The sequence below is a fragment of the Xiphophorus hellerii genome, chromosome 5 (assembly GCF_003331165.1).
Source record: "Xiphophorus hellerii strain 12219 chromosome 5, Xiphophorus_hellerii-4.1, whole genome shotgun sequence".
NCBI classification, from domain to species: Eukaryota; Metazoa; Chordata; class Actinopteri; order Cyprinodontiformes; family Poeciliidae; genus Xiphophorus; species Xiphophorus hellerii.
Window position 1 is genome coordinate 6719580 of NC_045676.1, and position 16919 is coordinate 6736498.

General features: G+C 36.5%; 1 protein-coding gene across 2 annotated transcripts in view; it reads left to right on the top strand.

The window, feature by feature from the left end:
• The window catches only part of abcc10 (ATP-binding cassette, sub-family C (CFTR/MRP), member 10), a 29106-nt gene extending 14087 nt beyond the window's left edge, over window positions 1–15019 (top strand). Inside the window, exons 7-23 of one of the 2 annotated variants that reach the window (XM_032563356.1) lie at window positions 415–494; window positions 577–748; window positions 1848–1946; window positions 2882–3071; window positions 4439–4516; window positions 4713–4898; window positions 5501–5639; window positions 5755–5947; window positions 7406–7749; window positions 8398–8567; window positions 8643–8803; window positions 10241–10494; window positions 11389–11534; window positions 11619–11716; window positions 12845–12957; window positions 14555–14728; window positions 14779–15019. In XM_032563356.1, coding sequence (XP_032419247.1) covers window positions 415–494; window positions 577–748; window positions 1848–1946; window positions 2882–3071; window positions 4439–4516; window positions 4713–4898; window positions 5501–5639; window positions 5755–5947; window positions 7406–7749; window positions 8398–8567; window positions 8643–8803; window positions 10241–10494; window positions 11389–11534; window positions 11619–11716; window positions 12845–12957; window positions 14555–14690 — 2559 coding nt within the window. In that variant the 3' untranslated portion in view covers window positions 14691–14728; window positions 14779–15019. Of the gene's footprint in view, window positions 1–414; window positions 495–576; window positions 749–1847; window positions 1947–2881; window positions 3072–4438; window positions 4517–4712; window positions 4899–5500; window positions 5640–5754; window positions 5948–7405; window positions 7750–8397; window positions 8568–8642; window positions 8804–10240; window positions 10495–11388; window positions 11535–11618; window positions 11717–12844; window positions 12958–14554 lie in introns of both variants that reach the window. The other variant, XM_032563355.1, reaches the window with a different exon arrangement.
• The last annotated feature ends 1900 nt before the right edge of the window (window positions 15020–16919 follow it).

Consider the following 16919-nt stretch of genomic DNA (forward strand, 5'->3'; position numbering starts at 1 on the left):
TCTTTGATCTTAAAATAGAAAATAATTATTTTTTTCCTCTACTTTCTAGTGCACATTTTTAAATAAACTTTAAACAAGATAAAACTAACATATAAATAACTTTTAAACAAGATAAATAAGCTTGTTTAGAATCAATAATTTCTTAATATTGATGAAAGAGTTTTAGTTCCACATAAAAAATGTTATAAGTGAAATAATCTGCCAGTGGAACTAAAACCTTTTCATCAATAATAACGAATTATTTACTCAAAACAAGCTGAAAAGTTACTTGTAAATTAGTTTAGTCTTATTTCAAGTGTACTTAGATATTTGCGCTAGAAACTGGACCAGAAATACTTTGTAAGGTTTTGTGTTTTTGTCAAATCTGTTCATTTTTCTGGTGTCCATGTGAGCAGCATCGTGTGTTTTCCTCAGGGCTCTCTGGTGGTTGTTGTGGGGAAAGTCGGCTGTGGGAAAAGTTCCTTACTGGCGGCCATCACTGGAGAACTCAACAGGTACCGAAACTGTTTCTATCTGCAGAATGGACTTAAATTCACAGCTTTATTTGAGAGTATTTAATTGTCCTCCGCTCTGCAGAATCAGTGGCGTTCTCTATGTGGCAAACAGAGAGGCTGGTTTTGGTTTAGCCGCTCAGGAACCGTGGATCCAACACGCTTCAGTACGAGACAACATCCTGTTTGGAAAAGACTACAGCGCTGCTCTCTACCAAGCTGTGATCGAGGCCTGCGCGCTCTCTGACGACCTCGATGTATGATTTTCTCATAACTATTTAAAAAACTGTAATTTCACTGCATTTTCTTATTGATTCTTTCATTTGTTTCCAAGTTGTGTTCGTCATTTTGCCACTTTTTAATTTTTTTTGGCATTCAGAATGAAGCTGTCTCCCATTTTATGTTTTGTACCATCTGTGCATTGATTCAAACATCCAATTATTTAAAGTACACTGTAAAAAACGCCTTTAGTTTAAGGTAAAATACCGACAGCTATAGTTGCCTGTATTTTACCGTAAGTTAGATATGTTTTTTTTGTTTTTTTACAGTGTAGCATCTTGTTGTTTGATGAGGGAATATAAAGTATTCAGGGACATGATTTTGAGTATTTTTTGTAATAATCTCTCTGTATTAAATTTAAAAGCCCAAATATTCATCACCATTATTTACTGTATTTCAGACACAATATATGAATCATATAAAGATAAAAACAAACTAAGTCACAGTTAAAAAAGATTCTCAAACCCCACTGAGTCCATGAAGTAGAAATATGCTAAATAGAGCTTAGTCGTAGTGACAGTGTATTAAGGCAGATAAATTGATATATGATATGAATATAAAAGGATATTTTTTTATGTGCAGAATTTGGAAATAGGAAGTAAATTGGAAAAACCCAAGATGTTACAAAGTATTTTTAGTCCAATTTGTAGTGAAAATATTTTAGTACACTTGAAATAACATGTAAGTAACTTTTCAGCAAGACATCGGAGCTTGTTTTAAGTTAATTCATTTATATTGATGAAATTGTACTGGTTCCACTGGTAGATAATTTTACTTATAACATGGGAAAATGTATAATAATAAATCAAGCAATCTGCCAGTGGAACTAGTATTTTTTCATTAATATTAAAGAATTATTTACTTTATCTCTGTATAAAATCTCTGTATCTCGGTGAAAAGTTACTTCTAAGTTAGTTTTGTCTTTTTGTAGTGTAATAAGATATTTGCTTTAGAAACTAGACCAAAAACACTTGGTAAGATTTTGTCTTTTTGCGGTGTGATGAAAAGGTGAAGCTCAGGTCGAAATAAGTTTGTGTTTTGTGGTGAATTGACTGGGATTCGTTTGTGTTGTTGCAGGTTTTACCAAACGGCGATAAAACAGAAGTGGGAGAAAACGGAGTGACTCTAAGTGGAGGACAGAAAGCCAGGCTGGCCCTGGCCAGAGCGGTTTATATGGTCAGTCAATAATAATTATAATATTTTATTTAGAAACCACTTTATATTTAAGGTAAAGTTTTACACTCACTGAAATGATCTTGTTTAGTGTTCTTACATCCACTAAACAGAGACAGATCAGATCAAGTTTCACCTGCATGTCCAGGAGTTAGAAACTCCAAGAAACAGCCAGCAAAGAAACTCAAAGGTCTCTGATAAAAACTGAATCTAGCATTTGCACAACTGTAGCTGCAAGCTAATCATGGCTAGGGCTATCTATATGTGTGGGGAATGAAGGGAAGATTAGCAGATATGATAAAAACAGATAAAATATTAGTATTATATATATTACTGTTGTTAGTTTATAAATCACTGAATGGCTTAGCACCACTATACATTAAAGATCTGCTGTTGTCATAGCAACCCTCCAGACCTCTCAGGTCTTCTGGTTCTCTGCATCCCCAGAACCAGAACCAAACACGGAGAAACAGTATTCAGCTTCTATGCACCACAAATCTGGAACAAACATCCAGAAAACTGCAAAACAGCCGAAACACTGAGTTCCTTTAAATCTAGACTAAAAACCCAGCTGCTTTTTGAAACATAATCAGTGAAACATTAATGATGGCACTTGACTAAATGTAATGTTGCTGACTGTGATTTATGATTTTGTATTTTTGTATTTTTATGATGTAAAACACTTTGAACCGCCTTGTTGCTGAAACGTGCTGTAAAAATAAACTTTGGTTTGATTTGAGTCCTCATGAATGTTTATGACTGCTGCCATGAAGTGTCATTTGAAGTATATATATGCTTAAAGGAAATCTGCCTTAGTAATTTGCCAGTTTGAAATTGGGCTTCTGTCTCTTTAAGAAGCTCCTACTCTCTCCGACACATCATCACATCAGTGTTGTAATCATGTGAGCCTCCATCTTTTTTTCTGGCCTCCTCATAAGGACAAAGAGATCTACCTGCTGGATGATCCGCTTGCAGCGGTCGACACAGATGTGGCTGAACACCTGATGAAGAAATGCATCCTGGAGCTCCTCAAAGGGAAGACCAGAATCCTCTGCACCCACCGCATCGAGTTTGTGGACAGAGCCGACATGGTCGTCCTCATGGACAACGGAACCATAATTAAAACAGGTAGCAGCTGAACTCTGTTTACTGAAGACTACGGTTGTTTCTACGTTCTGAGACGCTACGTCTTTCTTTCTTGCTAAAGTTTTTAAACTGTCACAGCAAGTCGGGAACTCGTTTTTTTGGGTCCCCAAACTGCAGTTCAAGTAAAATTATTACAGAAATAATTTTCTTACAATGAATAATATTGTATCCATTATATTTGTCTTTTTACATATTTTTATCCACATGAAGCCACACAAATACACCCGTTAGCTTTGTTTTATACATGCCAAACCCATAGGGGGCAGTCTAGTGCAAAACTAAAATTTATATCAGCCAATCAGATTGGGAATCATGTCAAAGCAAGTCTGTGGATATATTGACACATTATTTGTCGCGGGACCCTAAATTTCAGTTTTTCCTTGTATACACAAGCTTTTCTAATATAAAGAGCCATGTTAATCCAGAGACTTTTACTCAAATTCCGACTTTGCTTGACTTAAATCAGCTTTTTTAAATTGTTTTATTAAACTTTGTTAAATTTACAAAGAGACCCAAATCCTGTTTTTATAACTGAGAGTAAATTTGTTCAAGCGAACCTCAATGAATTTGAAAACTAGATGTCTTACTTTTAATACAGAAAACGTTCAACATTTTTTACAGTTTTGGATCTGCCATGAAAAACACGACGGAGTGTTAGGGCCTGGCCCAGAAAAAAAAACCAAAACTAAATTACAAGAATAAAGTCACAGTACTACGGGAACTCCAACACAAAAAAACAGTCTTAAAACTGTGGTAAAATGAGGAAGGTTGAAAAAAATAAGTTATTCTTTGGTTTTATGAATAAGGAAATACTTAATCTGTCAACACATCAACATCAGATTATTATAATATAATAAGATAATAATTTGATGCAGATGTAGTATTTACTTTAATTGTATTCTGGTAATATTCTGACTTTGGTCTCATATAATTATGACTTTATTCTTGTGTTACTACTGTGACGTTATTCTTGAAACATGACTTTATTTTTGTAATATTATGACTTGCATGAGGTTATTGTCATAATACTATTACTTTATTCTTATAATTTTATTACTTTATTCTTGGTATTTTGTTTATTTTTTCTTAGCGTGGCCCTAAATACTTTGACGTAAAAAAAGAAAACTTTTTTTTTTCTTAAATCATCACTGCGCTACCATATGAGTGCCGTTAACATATTTATTTTGTGACACAAAGAATTTATCTCAAACTATTCCTGAGTCACTATAGATTCATTTTAGTTTTTGTTTCAGTCACTGTGACCATATTACTGTAATCCTTTAGTCCAACCAGATACATGGAGGAAGAATTTGTAGTTTTATTCTGCAGAGTTACTTTTTGTTTTACAGGAACGCCAGTGGAGATTCTCCCTCTGATTCAGTCTGAGCCAAAAATGGGGAAAAAGGATCCCAAAGCAGATCAGAAAGGTACGATGAGGTCCTGACCAAATCCTGCAGAATAAATCTCTGATTAGGGATCATCTCTGATACTAAATACTTTAACTTTAGCTGAGACAATACAACTGTGTGCTGAATCAGCTGTAGCTACTAAATGAAAGCTACTTTAACCTGATGCTGCATGATAAGAATCTAATTTCTGTTTTATTTTCCTGATTGAAACCAGATGAGCAGCAGAGTGAGGATGAGCTGGCTCCTCTCCCTGATCTCTGTGTGGACGACGATCCTGATCTGCTGGGCGCGGAGCAGAAGCGAGTGGGTGGACTGGCGTGGGGAGTCTACAGGACCTACTGGTTTGCTGTGGGTGGGATCCTGGCCGCCGCCATCTTGATGTCTCTGCTCCTCATGCAAGGTCTGGAAGACCAGAAAAGACTCGCTGCTCTGACTCTAAATGCTTATTTACTAGAAAATAACCAGGAAAAAATATAGCAGTCGAATCTCAACGCAGTCGGGCTGAAAGCAAACGTTATGTGTGATTATATAAGAAACAAAAAACAACAGTGGGTCTGGGACAATCTACAGCATCGATGAGAGACGATCTTAGGACTAAAATACAGTAGACAAATTATAAGAATATTTAGAAATTAAGGTAAAACAATCTTAAAGTGTCAGTAATGTGTAAAAAAAATAAAGTTGTATAGCTGTGGCTGATATTTCTGAATAAAATATTTTCCATTTAGAATCAAGTTATTTATCAAAAATTATACATTTTTGTTTCTGCAATCCTGTCAAAACATTACGACCAAAAACCTGCAACGTTGAAAGTCATTCCAAATCCCACCAAACTTAAATACAAAGAAATAAATTGATGTTCCAAGCATAACAGAAAATACAGGCGACACTATTGGGAAATTTTAAGATATTCTTAATGGGGGATTGTAGCAGAAATACAATCTGTACAAATTATGATAATATCTGCTATTAATTTTGTGCTCTGTAAATTTATGTTTTAAGCCTCGAAGAACGTTTTTGATTGGTGGCTTTCCCACTGGATCTCCTCACTGAAAACCAACGGTTCCAGTTCTGCGAACGATTCGTCTTCAGTCGGTCTTGTTCCTCCTCAAGTCCTTCTTTTCTCACCCGGAGGCTTGATGTAAGTTATTCAAATAGAAAAAATCCTTTAAATAAGATGAAGAACTCAGTATAAATATTATTTAACTAAAAGATTTGAATTTACTGAATTAATATATTTTCCTCCCTCCATCCAGAAACCCTTTGCCCTCTGTGGAGGTTTTTGTTTCCACCAACGCCACCAGTGACGTTAGCTTCTACCTGACCATCTACAGCTCCATAGGCGCCTTCAACACCGTGTTCACAGCGCTTCGGGCCTTCCTCTTCGCCTACGGAGTCATCTGTGCTGCTTCTGCCATCCACAACCGGCTTTTGGACCGGGTCCTCCAGGTACACTGCGGCGTTTGGCAGCAGTGGCTAACGGTTAGCGGTTATTATGGGATGACTGCTAAATAGAAAACATCGGTTAAAAGCAGTGATTTGATTCACACTTCTTGACATTTTGTCCTTTGTTACAAATTTCTGTGTGATTTATTGGGATTTTACATGAGAGCTCAACACAGTGGATTGTGTGTTTGTGTAAAATTGTGAAGTGGTGAAGAAAAGGGTACAGGCCCGAGACGATAACAAAGTTTGCTAGACAATAAATTATCCGAGAAATTATTGCGATAAAATATATTGTTATTTTGAGATCTGTTTTCAACTCATATAATGACAATAGCATAATAAGCCAAGCAAGCCCTCCATAGATAATAAGCTTTCATTTCTAAAGAATTTCTTAAAGGGGGCGTATTGTGAAAAATTCTAATTTTGTACGTTTTCATGTTTCCATTTGGGTCTCTGCTGCTTCTAAAAACAGCTCAAGTGCTTAAAAAACACTCACTGTTTTTTTGGCAATAAATTTATGTTTTTTGGTGCTTGAGAAATGAACCCCAGCCTAGCCCGGCCTGTTGCCTAGCAACGCAAGCAGAGTTCTGGAACGTTTGCTCAGCTGGATTTACCGCTGTATGCACTCTACAATGGCTGCTGGAAAAGACAAGTGTTTTGTTGTCCAGAAACCACTTGCTGCATCCTTGTTGGGTGTGCATGAGGCTCCACTTATGCTTTTCAAAGATATATAATTGCATAATTTGTACTTTTTATCAGAATTTTGACATAAATCTCAAATTTACCAAATTTGGGGCAGGCTTTTATTGTGGATAAAGTACAGGTTTACTAATCCTATAACAAGGAAGAAACAGCTATGTGATTATTTTCATATAGTCAGAACATAATTGATGTATATCTAAGAATGTTTGGTTATTTATTTGGATTTTAGCATAAATTGACACAGAATTAGAATTCCAAGGGGAAAAAATGTGGTACTAATCTTTTTCTCAAATACAAGACAAGATTTGTTAAAACAAGTTAAATTAAAATATACATTCTTAGTTGAATGAGAACTATGAAATAGGCATGCATTGATTTATTGACACCGATTTCCTTAATTTTTTATATTTATTTTGAAGCCAATCTTATCCACTGATCTTACCTACCTCAGCAAGTGTCTAAAGAACCGCCGCTGTCCTCTTCTGTTCTCCTGTTAGAGCGGTTTGGCGGACAGACCGGCCCACCTGGTCATATCTGCATGTTCGCAGTTAACAATAGTCACAACATTGATGCCAACTCAGCGACTTTCTTGTTATATTAAGCCACATTTCAGACAAAAAAAAAGGGTATCGGCCAAAATTGGAATTGGCAGGTCAGACTTTTACAATATCGATAATCAGAGACTGGCCAAAAAACCTCAATCGGTGCATTCCTGCTATTAAACAGAGTAAAGAAAACCTGTTTTGTGTTCCTCTCCAGGCCACGGTGACTTTCTTCGATGTCACCCCGTTGGGTCGCATTCTCAACCGTTTTTCCTCAGACTTGTACAGCGTGGACGACAGCCTGCCGTTCATCCTGAACATCCTGCTGGCCACCGTCTTCAACCTGCTGGGCATGCTGGTGGTGATCAGCTACGGCCTGCCCTGGGTGCTGGTGCCGCTGCTGCCCCTGGCTCTGCTCTACTACCGGATCCAGAACTTCTACAGACACACGTCCCGGGAGCTGAAGCGCCTCTGCAGCCTTACCCTGTCGCCAATCTACTCGCATTTCTCTGAGACGACTACTGGACTGGGAACCATCAGGGCGAGTTGCAGCGCTGCCAGGTAGTAGGCCGGGAATTACAGTAATGTTTCTCCTGTTATAAGCGAAACAATATCCCAGTGGAACCAGAACTTTTTCATCAGTATTAAGAAGTTATTGACTGGTCAATGTTTCAGCAACAACATATGTAGCGATAGACACATGATCAATATCAATAGATAATACATTTGATGGAATATTCAGTAATTTCACTGAACTCTGATCCAGAACCACAAAGCATTCTGGGAGATGTAGCTAGATGAAAAGTTTTAGCCGCTAAACTTCTCACAGCTAGCTAAGCAAGGTTGGTGGAATCAACTAACTCCACCAACCTTTGGTTACCTAGCAACAACCTGCTGAGTAATATGTGGTTACCTAGCAACAACTTGTTGAGCAATTAGCGCAGTAACAGTTTAAGGTTTTGCTTCTCTGCCTTTTAGCTGCTTCAAAATAACACAAAACACACAGTGGAGTGAAAACTGAATAAAAGAGGAAATGTCAGCCACCAGTTTGGCAATATTTCAAATATTTAAAACAAAAAAAAAAATCCTAATCAATAATTATCGATATCGGCTTATGTGAAACGTTTATCTAATTTTTCAGCCATAATCATATGTGTGACTCTGTTTTGAAGAAGGAAGAACAATCTGGAGTGATTTCCCCTATGTCAGGTTCAGGGAGGAGAACTTCGAACGTCTGGACCAGTACCAGCGCTGCCTGTTTGCCAGCAACGCCGCCATGCAGTGGCTGGACATCCGCTTGCAGCTGATCGGCGTTGCCGTGGTGACGGGCCTCGGAGCGATAGCGGTCATCCAGCACCAGTACAGCGTTGTTGATCCAGGTGGGATAGATCGGACACCAGTAAAGGAGGTGGTTTCTGCTGCTCAGACTGACTGGCTGCCGCTGCTCTGCTCAGGTCTGCTGGGTTTGGCCCTGTCTTACGCGCTGTCCATCACTCAGCTGCTGTCTGGCCTCATATCCAGCTTCACAGAGACGGAAATGCAGCTGGTGAGTGTGGAGAGGACGGAGGAATACGCCACTGAATTACCAACTGAACCACAGCAACTCAACGCCCAGGTAAGAGCTACACTTCACTGCAAAAACACAAAATTTACCAAGTATTTTTGTCTAGTTTCTGGTGCAAATATCTTAGTAGTTAGTAAACAAGACAAAATGTACTTACAAACTGAGGTGGGCAGAAAAAGTAGCTCTACTTCAACATATTTCTACTCAAGTAAAAGTAAAAATTAGCCATCCAAGGAATTACTCAAATAAGAGTAAAAAAGTGTTTGGTAAAAAGTCTATTCAAGTACCGAGAAACTGATCAAATTGTCAATCATTTAATATTTAAAAATTATATAGTGAGATAAATAAAGTTAAGAAGAAATTTTGGTATTTTGAACTCAGATTGAAATTAAAATAATTTATAGATTTATAAAATAAATTGGGCAAAAGGATATTTTTCCAAATCAGTTTCTTTCAAAATAAAACTTATGAAACTTTAACACAATCTCCAGGTGTGTGTCTGAGTCTGATGGATTTTTGGTTAAAACATGTTTGTTTTCATTCAGTGGGTAGAAAATCCTGAAATTTTTCTCAAGTAAGAGAAGAAATAGTTCATAATAAAATGACTCAAGTAAGAGTAGAAAGTACAGCGTAGTAAAAATACTCCTAAAAGTACTTTTTCTTTTTCCCCAAAATGTTACTCAAGTAAATATAACTAGTTACTACACAACTCTGGTTTAAAGTAACTTCTTAGCAAGATTTAGGAGCTTGTTCTAAGTAAATAATTCCTTAAAGAGGCAATATTATTATATAAAGTTTTTTAAAAATCTTCTGTGACTCCCCCACCCAGCTCCTTCAGACTAGCCAGCAGCAATTAGCAAACACCTGGTGGAACTGCAAATCTGTACAGCTCATTATAGGAGTTACTTCTGAGTGAAACGCTGGTAAAAAATTTGTTAAAGGATTAAGAGAGGAGCGATGGTGAGGACTTCCTGAAGGCGGAGTTTCAGGAGATTTTAAGACAAACTGACATAAAACCTTAAATTGTTTCATATCAGTTTTAAAAGTCAAGAATGTTAAGAGAAACTTTGACTTTAAAGTCAAGTTTCTCTTATATATCATTTTCATAACAACTGAAGGGAGCATAGTTATTTGATTAAATGGCACCAGGTGCCTGGAAAATACATATTAATATTGATCAGATTGATGAGATTATTTCACTGGTAAAATATCTTGTTATAAGCAAAATTATCTGTTTTTTTTTTTAATCAATATAAAACAAGCTCCTTTATCTTGCTAATATACTTGTACGTCAGTTTTGTCTCATTTCAAGTGTGCTGAGATATTTGCACTAACAGCAAATAGACCAAAAATACTTTGGTGAGATTTTCTGTTTTTGCAGTGAAGGACCACAAGCTAATAACTAAAGCAGCGAGTTTTAGTTCAACCTCAGCCATAAAAACTAAAGAGGAAATCCTCATCTCGTCCTCTTTCTGGTTGTGACTCCAGCTGCCGGCCGCCTGGCCCCAACATGGCTGCCTGGAGTTCTGCGACGTGGTTCTGGCCTACAGAGAAGGTCTTCCTAACGCCCTGGACGGAGTCAGCCTGGCAGTGCGACCCGGGGAGAAGATCGGCATTGTGGGACGCACGGGTTCTGGAAAGTCCACCATGTTTCTGGCCCTGTTTCGCATGGTGGAGCTCAACCGGGGGAAGATTCTCCTGGACCAGCTGGACATCAGCTCTGTGGGCGTCGCCCAGCTGAGGTAGGACTGGAGCCGCCGTGGAGGCGTCTAAAATCTGACGAAACCAGTCTGTCGGTCTGAACTTCAGGTCTGTGCAACCTGGGAGGACCGTGAAACGTTTGTAGTGACTATCAAATGTTTACGTATCCATGACTGTAATAACGAGACGAGGCCTTTTTTTGTGTAGCATATTTTATCAACAAGGCAATAATTCAAAGTGCCTTACATGATTAAAACATAAAATAACAACAAAATGCAGTGGTGTAATAGGAAAGTGATGGAAAGTTAGGATTTTAGCAATATTTTTTGTTTTTAATCTATTCATTTATAATATGAATTATTGTTTCTTTTTTATTCTTTAAAATAAAATATTTTTTAACTTTGTTTTTTAATTATACTTAAAAAAAAATGCTTATTTTCAAAAGAAAAATAAAAGCAAATGGGATTTTAGCCTGTTTGTGTTATTTTACTTTATTTGATAAATTTATATTTATTAATTTTTTTGTTCATTTAAACAAATAAGTTTTGAGCCTTTTTATTTTTAAAATTTTATATATATATATAAAATATACAGCATTTATACATACAGTATAGATATAAATTAAAAAGTGTTCATAACCTGTTTTTATTTAGTTATTTTTTTATTTTAGCCTTTTATTACAATCAGATTTATAATTTTCTTTAGTTTTTTTTAAAATCTTATTTTGTTTTTTCAAGACAAATTAGTTTTTTTTTAGCTTTGATTTAAAGGAACTCAGTGTTTCAACATCTTTGCAGTTTTCTGGCAGTTTGCTCCAGATCAGATGAAAACTGGTCAGCAGGTCCAATCAGATGAAAGCTTTTCCCTCAGTGTCTGTATAGATCTCTGTGTGAAAGAGGCTCATCATTCTGTGTGGTTTCGTTCTGGTTTTGCAGATCTGGGTTGGCCATCATTCCCCAGGATCCCTTCCTGTTCAGCGGGACCGTCCGGGAAAACCTGGACCCGTGTGAGAGACACGAGGACCAGCAGCTGCTGGACGTTTTGGATCAGTGCCACCTGAGCGCCGCCGTCAGCAGGATGGGTGAGCGTTACTGGCAGGAAGTTCACTCTGTCCCATGATGGACTGGTGTAGACGTAAACACCGGTTCGGGTCTGTGGGTTTCAGGTGGCCTGGACGCCGAGGTCGGGGAGCGGGGAAAGTTCTTCTCTGCAGGACAGAGACAGCTGCTGTGTCTAGCCAGAGCTCTGCTAACTCAGGCCAAGGTGAGTCTCACATTTATTTCTTTATTTAAACAGACAAAAGTAAAAACAAGAAAAAGGAAAAAGAAAATTAAAACAAATCATCATCATGCCAAGTGACATGCAATTTTATATTATCTGTTTGAAAAGGAGCAGGTAGAAGATACAAGATCTTATAATGTCCTGCACCTTTCATACTCATCAACTTATAATCAATTAAATATCCAAACACCAGAAAAACATAAATTACTTATCATACAACTGTAACCAAACACTTAATTAAAATTTTAACACAAAGAGAAGGGAAGACAGACAAAAAGGGAAAGCAAAAAAATCCATCCATTTTCTGCTCACCTTTGTCCCTAATGGGGACAAGGGCCAATAATTTAGGCCAATAATTCCTTAATATTGATGAAAAAGTTTTAATCCCATTGACAGATTATTTTACTCATAACAAGACATTTTTCCTTGTTATAAGTGAAATAATCTGCCAGTAGAACCAGTACTTTTTAAAAAAAATCAATATTAAGGGATTATTGACTTAAAACAAGCTGCTATTTCTTGCAGAAAAGTTACTTGTAAGTTAGTTTTGTTTTAATATATTTGTACTGAAGACTAGAACAAAAATATGTCGTAAAACTTAATAGGATTTTTTTGTTTTTGGCATTGAAATAAGCTCCATTTTAAACAGTTTTTAAAGCTGGTTTATATTTGCACTTTGTTTGAAATAATCCTTTAATCCATTAAATAAATCTACCCCCCACACTGATACACAAAACAGTTTTTGGTTGTTTTAATGAATAGTTTTTTTAATTTCCTTCTCCTCTTAACCTAAAACATGTTTTTGTGATTTCTTACTTTAAACATGAATTGTACAGTTTTTAATTTTACAAGGTCCCAGAATTTAAGTACATTTGATTTAAAAATAATGGTAATGGATTCATATATTCCTAATTTCCTGCTTCATGTTGTATTCTGATTGCTTTTTTTTACGGCTGTAAATTTGTTTTGAGTTTTTTCTTACTTCTGTTTTCACACGATCATTACCAAGTTTCTAGTGGTTCCTGCACCTCTGGAAACCCTTCTGATAAATAATCTGACCTTCAGATGTGAATATTTAAGAGTAAAATGCTGATTCTTTCCTCCATGAAGGTTCTTTGTATCGATGAAGCCACAGCCAGCGTGGACCAGAAGACAGACAAACTGCTGCAGCAGACGATTAGAGAGAAGTTTCAGGACAAAACGGTTCTCACTATAGCCCACAGGTTAGATGCTCTGTCATTTCATTTTCTGTCCCCCAATTTGGTACCAGAATAAGACAATTTAATCCCTACAGAGTGTGATGTTAGGATTAAATTATAGTTTAATTTCTGCTTCTCAGCAGAACCACATCTCACTGTTGGATGTGTCCACCAGAGGTCGCCATAACTACATCCTTAACTAAATTACATTTTTTATTATTTGTCTATACAGACTGTTTAGTGCTTCATGTTTTCTGTTTATTCAATGTTTTACCAAAACCAAGCAGGACTCTCCTTCAATTTCAATCAGTTTAATTTCAGTTCAAATCATCTTCTCTAAATGTAAGAGTAATTTGATCAGAAAGCTTTCTCCCACAGGAAAAACTGAGCATTAAAAGTTAAAACGTACTGTGAAATTTTACTAAACATTAAAAAAATCTGGGACTAAATTCTGATAGAAACAAGTGTTTGTTTTAAGACAACACCTGCTGAAATTCTGTTCAGTTTATTTATGTTGAGCCATGTACATCAAATTTAGACACATAACTACCAAGGTTATTATGGTTAAATAAAACTAACCAAATAGCAAAAACTGAAATTGAGAAAATATTTTTGTTAGCTGAAATAAAAACAGTAATTAATGGGGAAAACCATAACTAACTGGAACGATATTGGGTGTTTATAAAACTAAAACTGAAATTATAGATATATTATCCTTCATTTTTATGTTTATGAATCTATTTGTTACAAGAGTCAGTTGGTTGTTCAACAATAACGTAATATTTATTTTTGAAAATGGCATCTTCTGTTGAGTATTCATTACCTTATGTATACATAATCCATATAAAAGTCAACAAAACCATGAAAAAGCTAAAACCACTAATATAACTCATAAAAACTACGGTAACTGAATTAGGCAAAGCAAAACCCAAAATAAAACTAAACTATAACAAAAAACCCAAAACTGTTATAACCCTGATAAATCCAATCAATTAAACATATTCAGTTTTATTTTAGTTATTTATTAGACAATGTATCAAGTTGAGGTCAATATTCAAATTTATAGAAAAAATATTATGTAATGTAGGGGTGTCCAAAGTGTGGCCCGAGGGCCATTTGTGACCCTTGAAATTATTTTGTTTGGTCAAAAATAGTAAAAACAACTGATGGCAAAAAAATTAATAAAAATAGAAAAATGTCTGTTTTTCTTTTAATAAAGCTTATTAAATTCTTATCCTTTAACAAGGATAAAACTAAAGACTTGTTTCTGTCAAAATTAAAACATTTTTCTTTTACGTCATTAAAGGTTCACCTTTAATAATGAAACTTTTTCAAAACATGAACCTTTAATGACATAAAGATTTGACAAAAATTGTTTATTGTTGAGCAGGTAAAAGAAGCAAACAAACACAAACCAATAACATAAATTTTGCACTTTTAATTGAATGAATTTTGTGGCCCGCCTGTAGCTTAACTTTGCCACTTTTGGCCCCTGGGCCTTTACGTTTGACCCCACTGACTAAAGCAAACCCAGCAGATTGCATTGAGTCGCAGCATTGCAAGTGTAGCGACAGTGAACAATCGCTAACATTGTGTCGTCATGATCTGTTTGTTTTGTCAGGATCAACACCATCATGGACTGTGACCGTGTGCTGGTGATGCATGCTGGGAAGGTGGTAGAGTTTGACACGCCCGCTGCTCTCTGTCAGAACGATACTTCCATCTTCCACAGACTGGTTGGTGGGCGAGGAGATTAGTTCATCAAGAAACAAATGATGAATGAATCCAGCTTTTCTACTTTATCCTGGACGTTTTACTGAGAACTCAGTAAAATGTATGTTTTATTTACTGCATCTTCCTGTTTATATGTTGCTTTTATATTAGAAACTTGAATACAGAAGGAAAAAAGCACCTTAATGCCTGTGGACATGGATGAGATACTCAGGAATACATTACTGCACGTTGTAGGATCTTTTTGTATAACTCTGGGGATTTATCTCCAGTTTATATTATTGGTAAGGTGAGGAAGACATCCTGGTTTGTGTTGAAACTGACTTTGTAATAAATATACTAAAATATTATCTCATAAGATTTCCATTTGCCTTCTTCAATCAGATGCGGTTGCTCTTACATTATTAAAAAGGGACCTATTGTGTTTTTATTCTACCATTTGGGTTTCTACTGCTTCTAAAAAACAACTCAAAACACTTAAAAAAACATCCAGCCTTTTGTTGGCAATAAGTTAATAATTTTTTGTGTCTGCTTCAATAACATCAAGAATATAACGTCACAAATCAGCAGGCTCTGCCCGTTACCTAGCAACCCCAGCCAAGCCCAGGCCGTTACCTAGCAACCCGTCGTGAAAACTGGTATAGAGTTGTGAGATCTTTCCAGGTATACGCAGAAAACAGATCATAAAGGCCTGAGCGACATAAGTGATCTTGCATTTTGATTTACTGTTGATTAAAATATATAGATATTCTGCATTTTAATTAGTGATTGGAAATAAATTCTTGTATTTTGATTTGTTAATGATTATAACATGAGGATTTTTGTACTTTGATTTACTGATGATTATACAAAGAGTTGATATAATAAAAAGCAGATCAAGAAATGAATAACACAATGAATGAATGATGAATAGAATTAACCTCAGATGATTATTATAAGAAGTTATGTTTGAATTAAAACAGAAAGTTGATTATGTTTAATGATTTATGATAATCTACAGAATTGTAACTGAAGTAATGATACATTGTGAAGCGAAGTGACATGTTTTTCTCAGACTGTGTTGTAACTAGAGCAGACGTCAAAACTGAGCTGAGCGGGGAGGCAGGGGAGTTTCAAAGAGTAAGTAAGATGTTTTCTTCTAAACTAGATTGGGGAAGTTAGCCAGATGGTCGGTGGACAGGCAGCAGAAAAGGGGAAGAAAGCCAGATGTTGACTGCTGTAAGAATTGGTGCTTTCCACAGACCCATCGAACGTTCGAGAAATCACGTAGGCCATCACCCCATACACAACCATGGGATGAAAGAGTATAAAGACCCATGAAAAGAGGAAGAAGTGTTCTTAGTCCGCAGTGCTGAAGCCAAGCCAACAAGAGGACGCAGATCAGCAGAGGACCGCACCCTGGAGCCACGGGGAAGTGAAGACTCCACGCTGCTAGAAGGGACAAGACCCATCGACCCTCAACCCTGGTTCCTGATTCGACTGCCTACTCTGCCTCAACCCAAAGATCTCAAGGCTACTGCAACAGACTTGGAGAAAAGACAAAGGTCACTGAGTGATGAAGATCCGGATGTTGGAAGACAACAACCAGTTCTGCTTTGCTTCTATTCAAAAGAGGATTTTGCCCTAAAGACAAAGATTCTGACCAAGAACATTGAAGTTTTCTGTTGCCGAGATCAACTCACATCATCTGGCTGTGAGTTGAACTGCTCCCCAAAGCCTCGCTCAGTATATTAGTGACACAGTCTAGTGAAAAGGTTAGGATAGATTGAAGGTGGTTTGTAATGATTTTAATTTTTATTCTTGATTTGTAATCATTGATAATTATTCTGTCTGTCACATACCCTTGCTAAAAGCTTGCTTAAAAAAGATGCATTAAAATTTTAATAAGATCGGTGAACAGTGAAATTAATTGAGTCATCAGTTATTTTATGGTTCTCCTAACTAGTGTAAAATCAGTGAACATGATTCTTGTAATGTGGTGGCTTTGGAGATTCCTATAGTGTTGGTAAAATAATGACCTTGGGGCTTATGTTGAGCCACTAAAAATTATCCAGCCTGTAACAAATGCTCGTTATTGATAGAGAGAGAGCTACTGTTTACAAGAGCGGTTATTGAAGTTATGCAGTTGTGAGGGCTACTCAGCTGATTGGTTCTTAACTGAAAAGGGTCATAGCTCTTGGATTGTAGGTAGTTAAAGCTACATGAATTTCCCTCAACACCAGCTTAGACGGATTATCTCTCCTAGACCTGGTTCA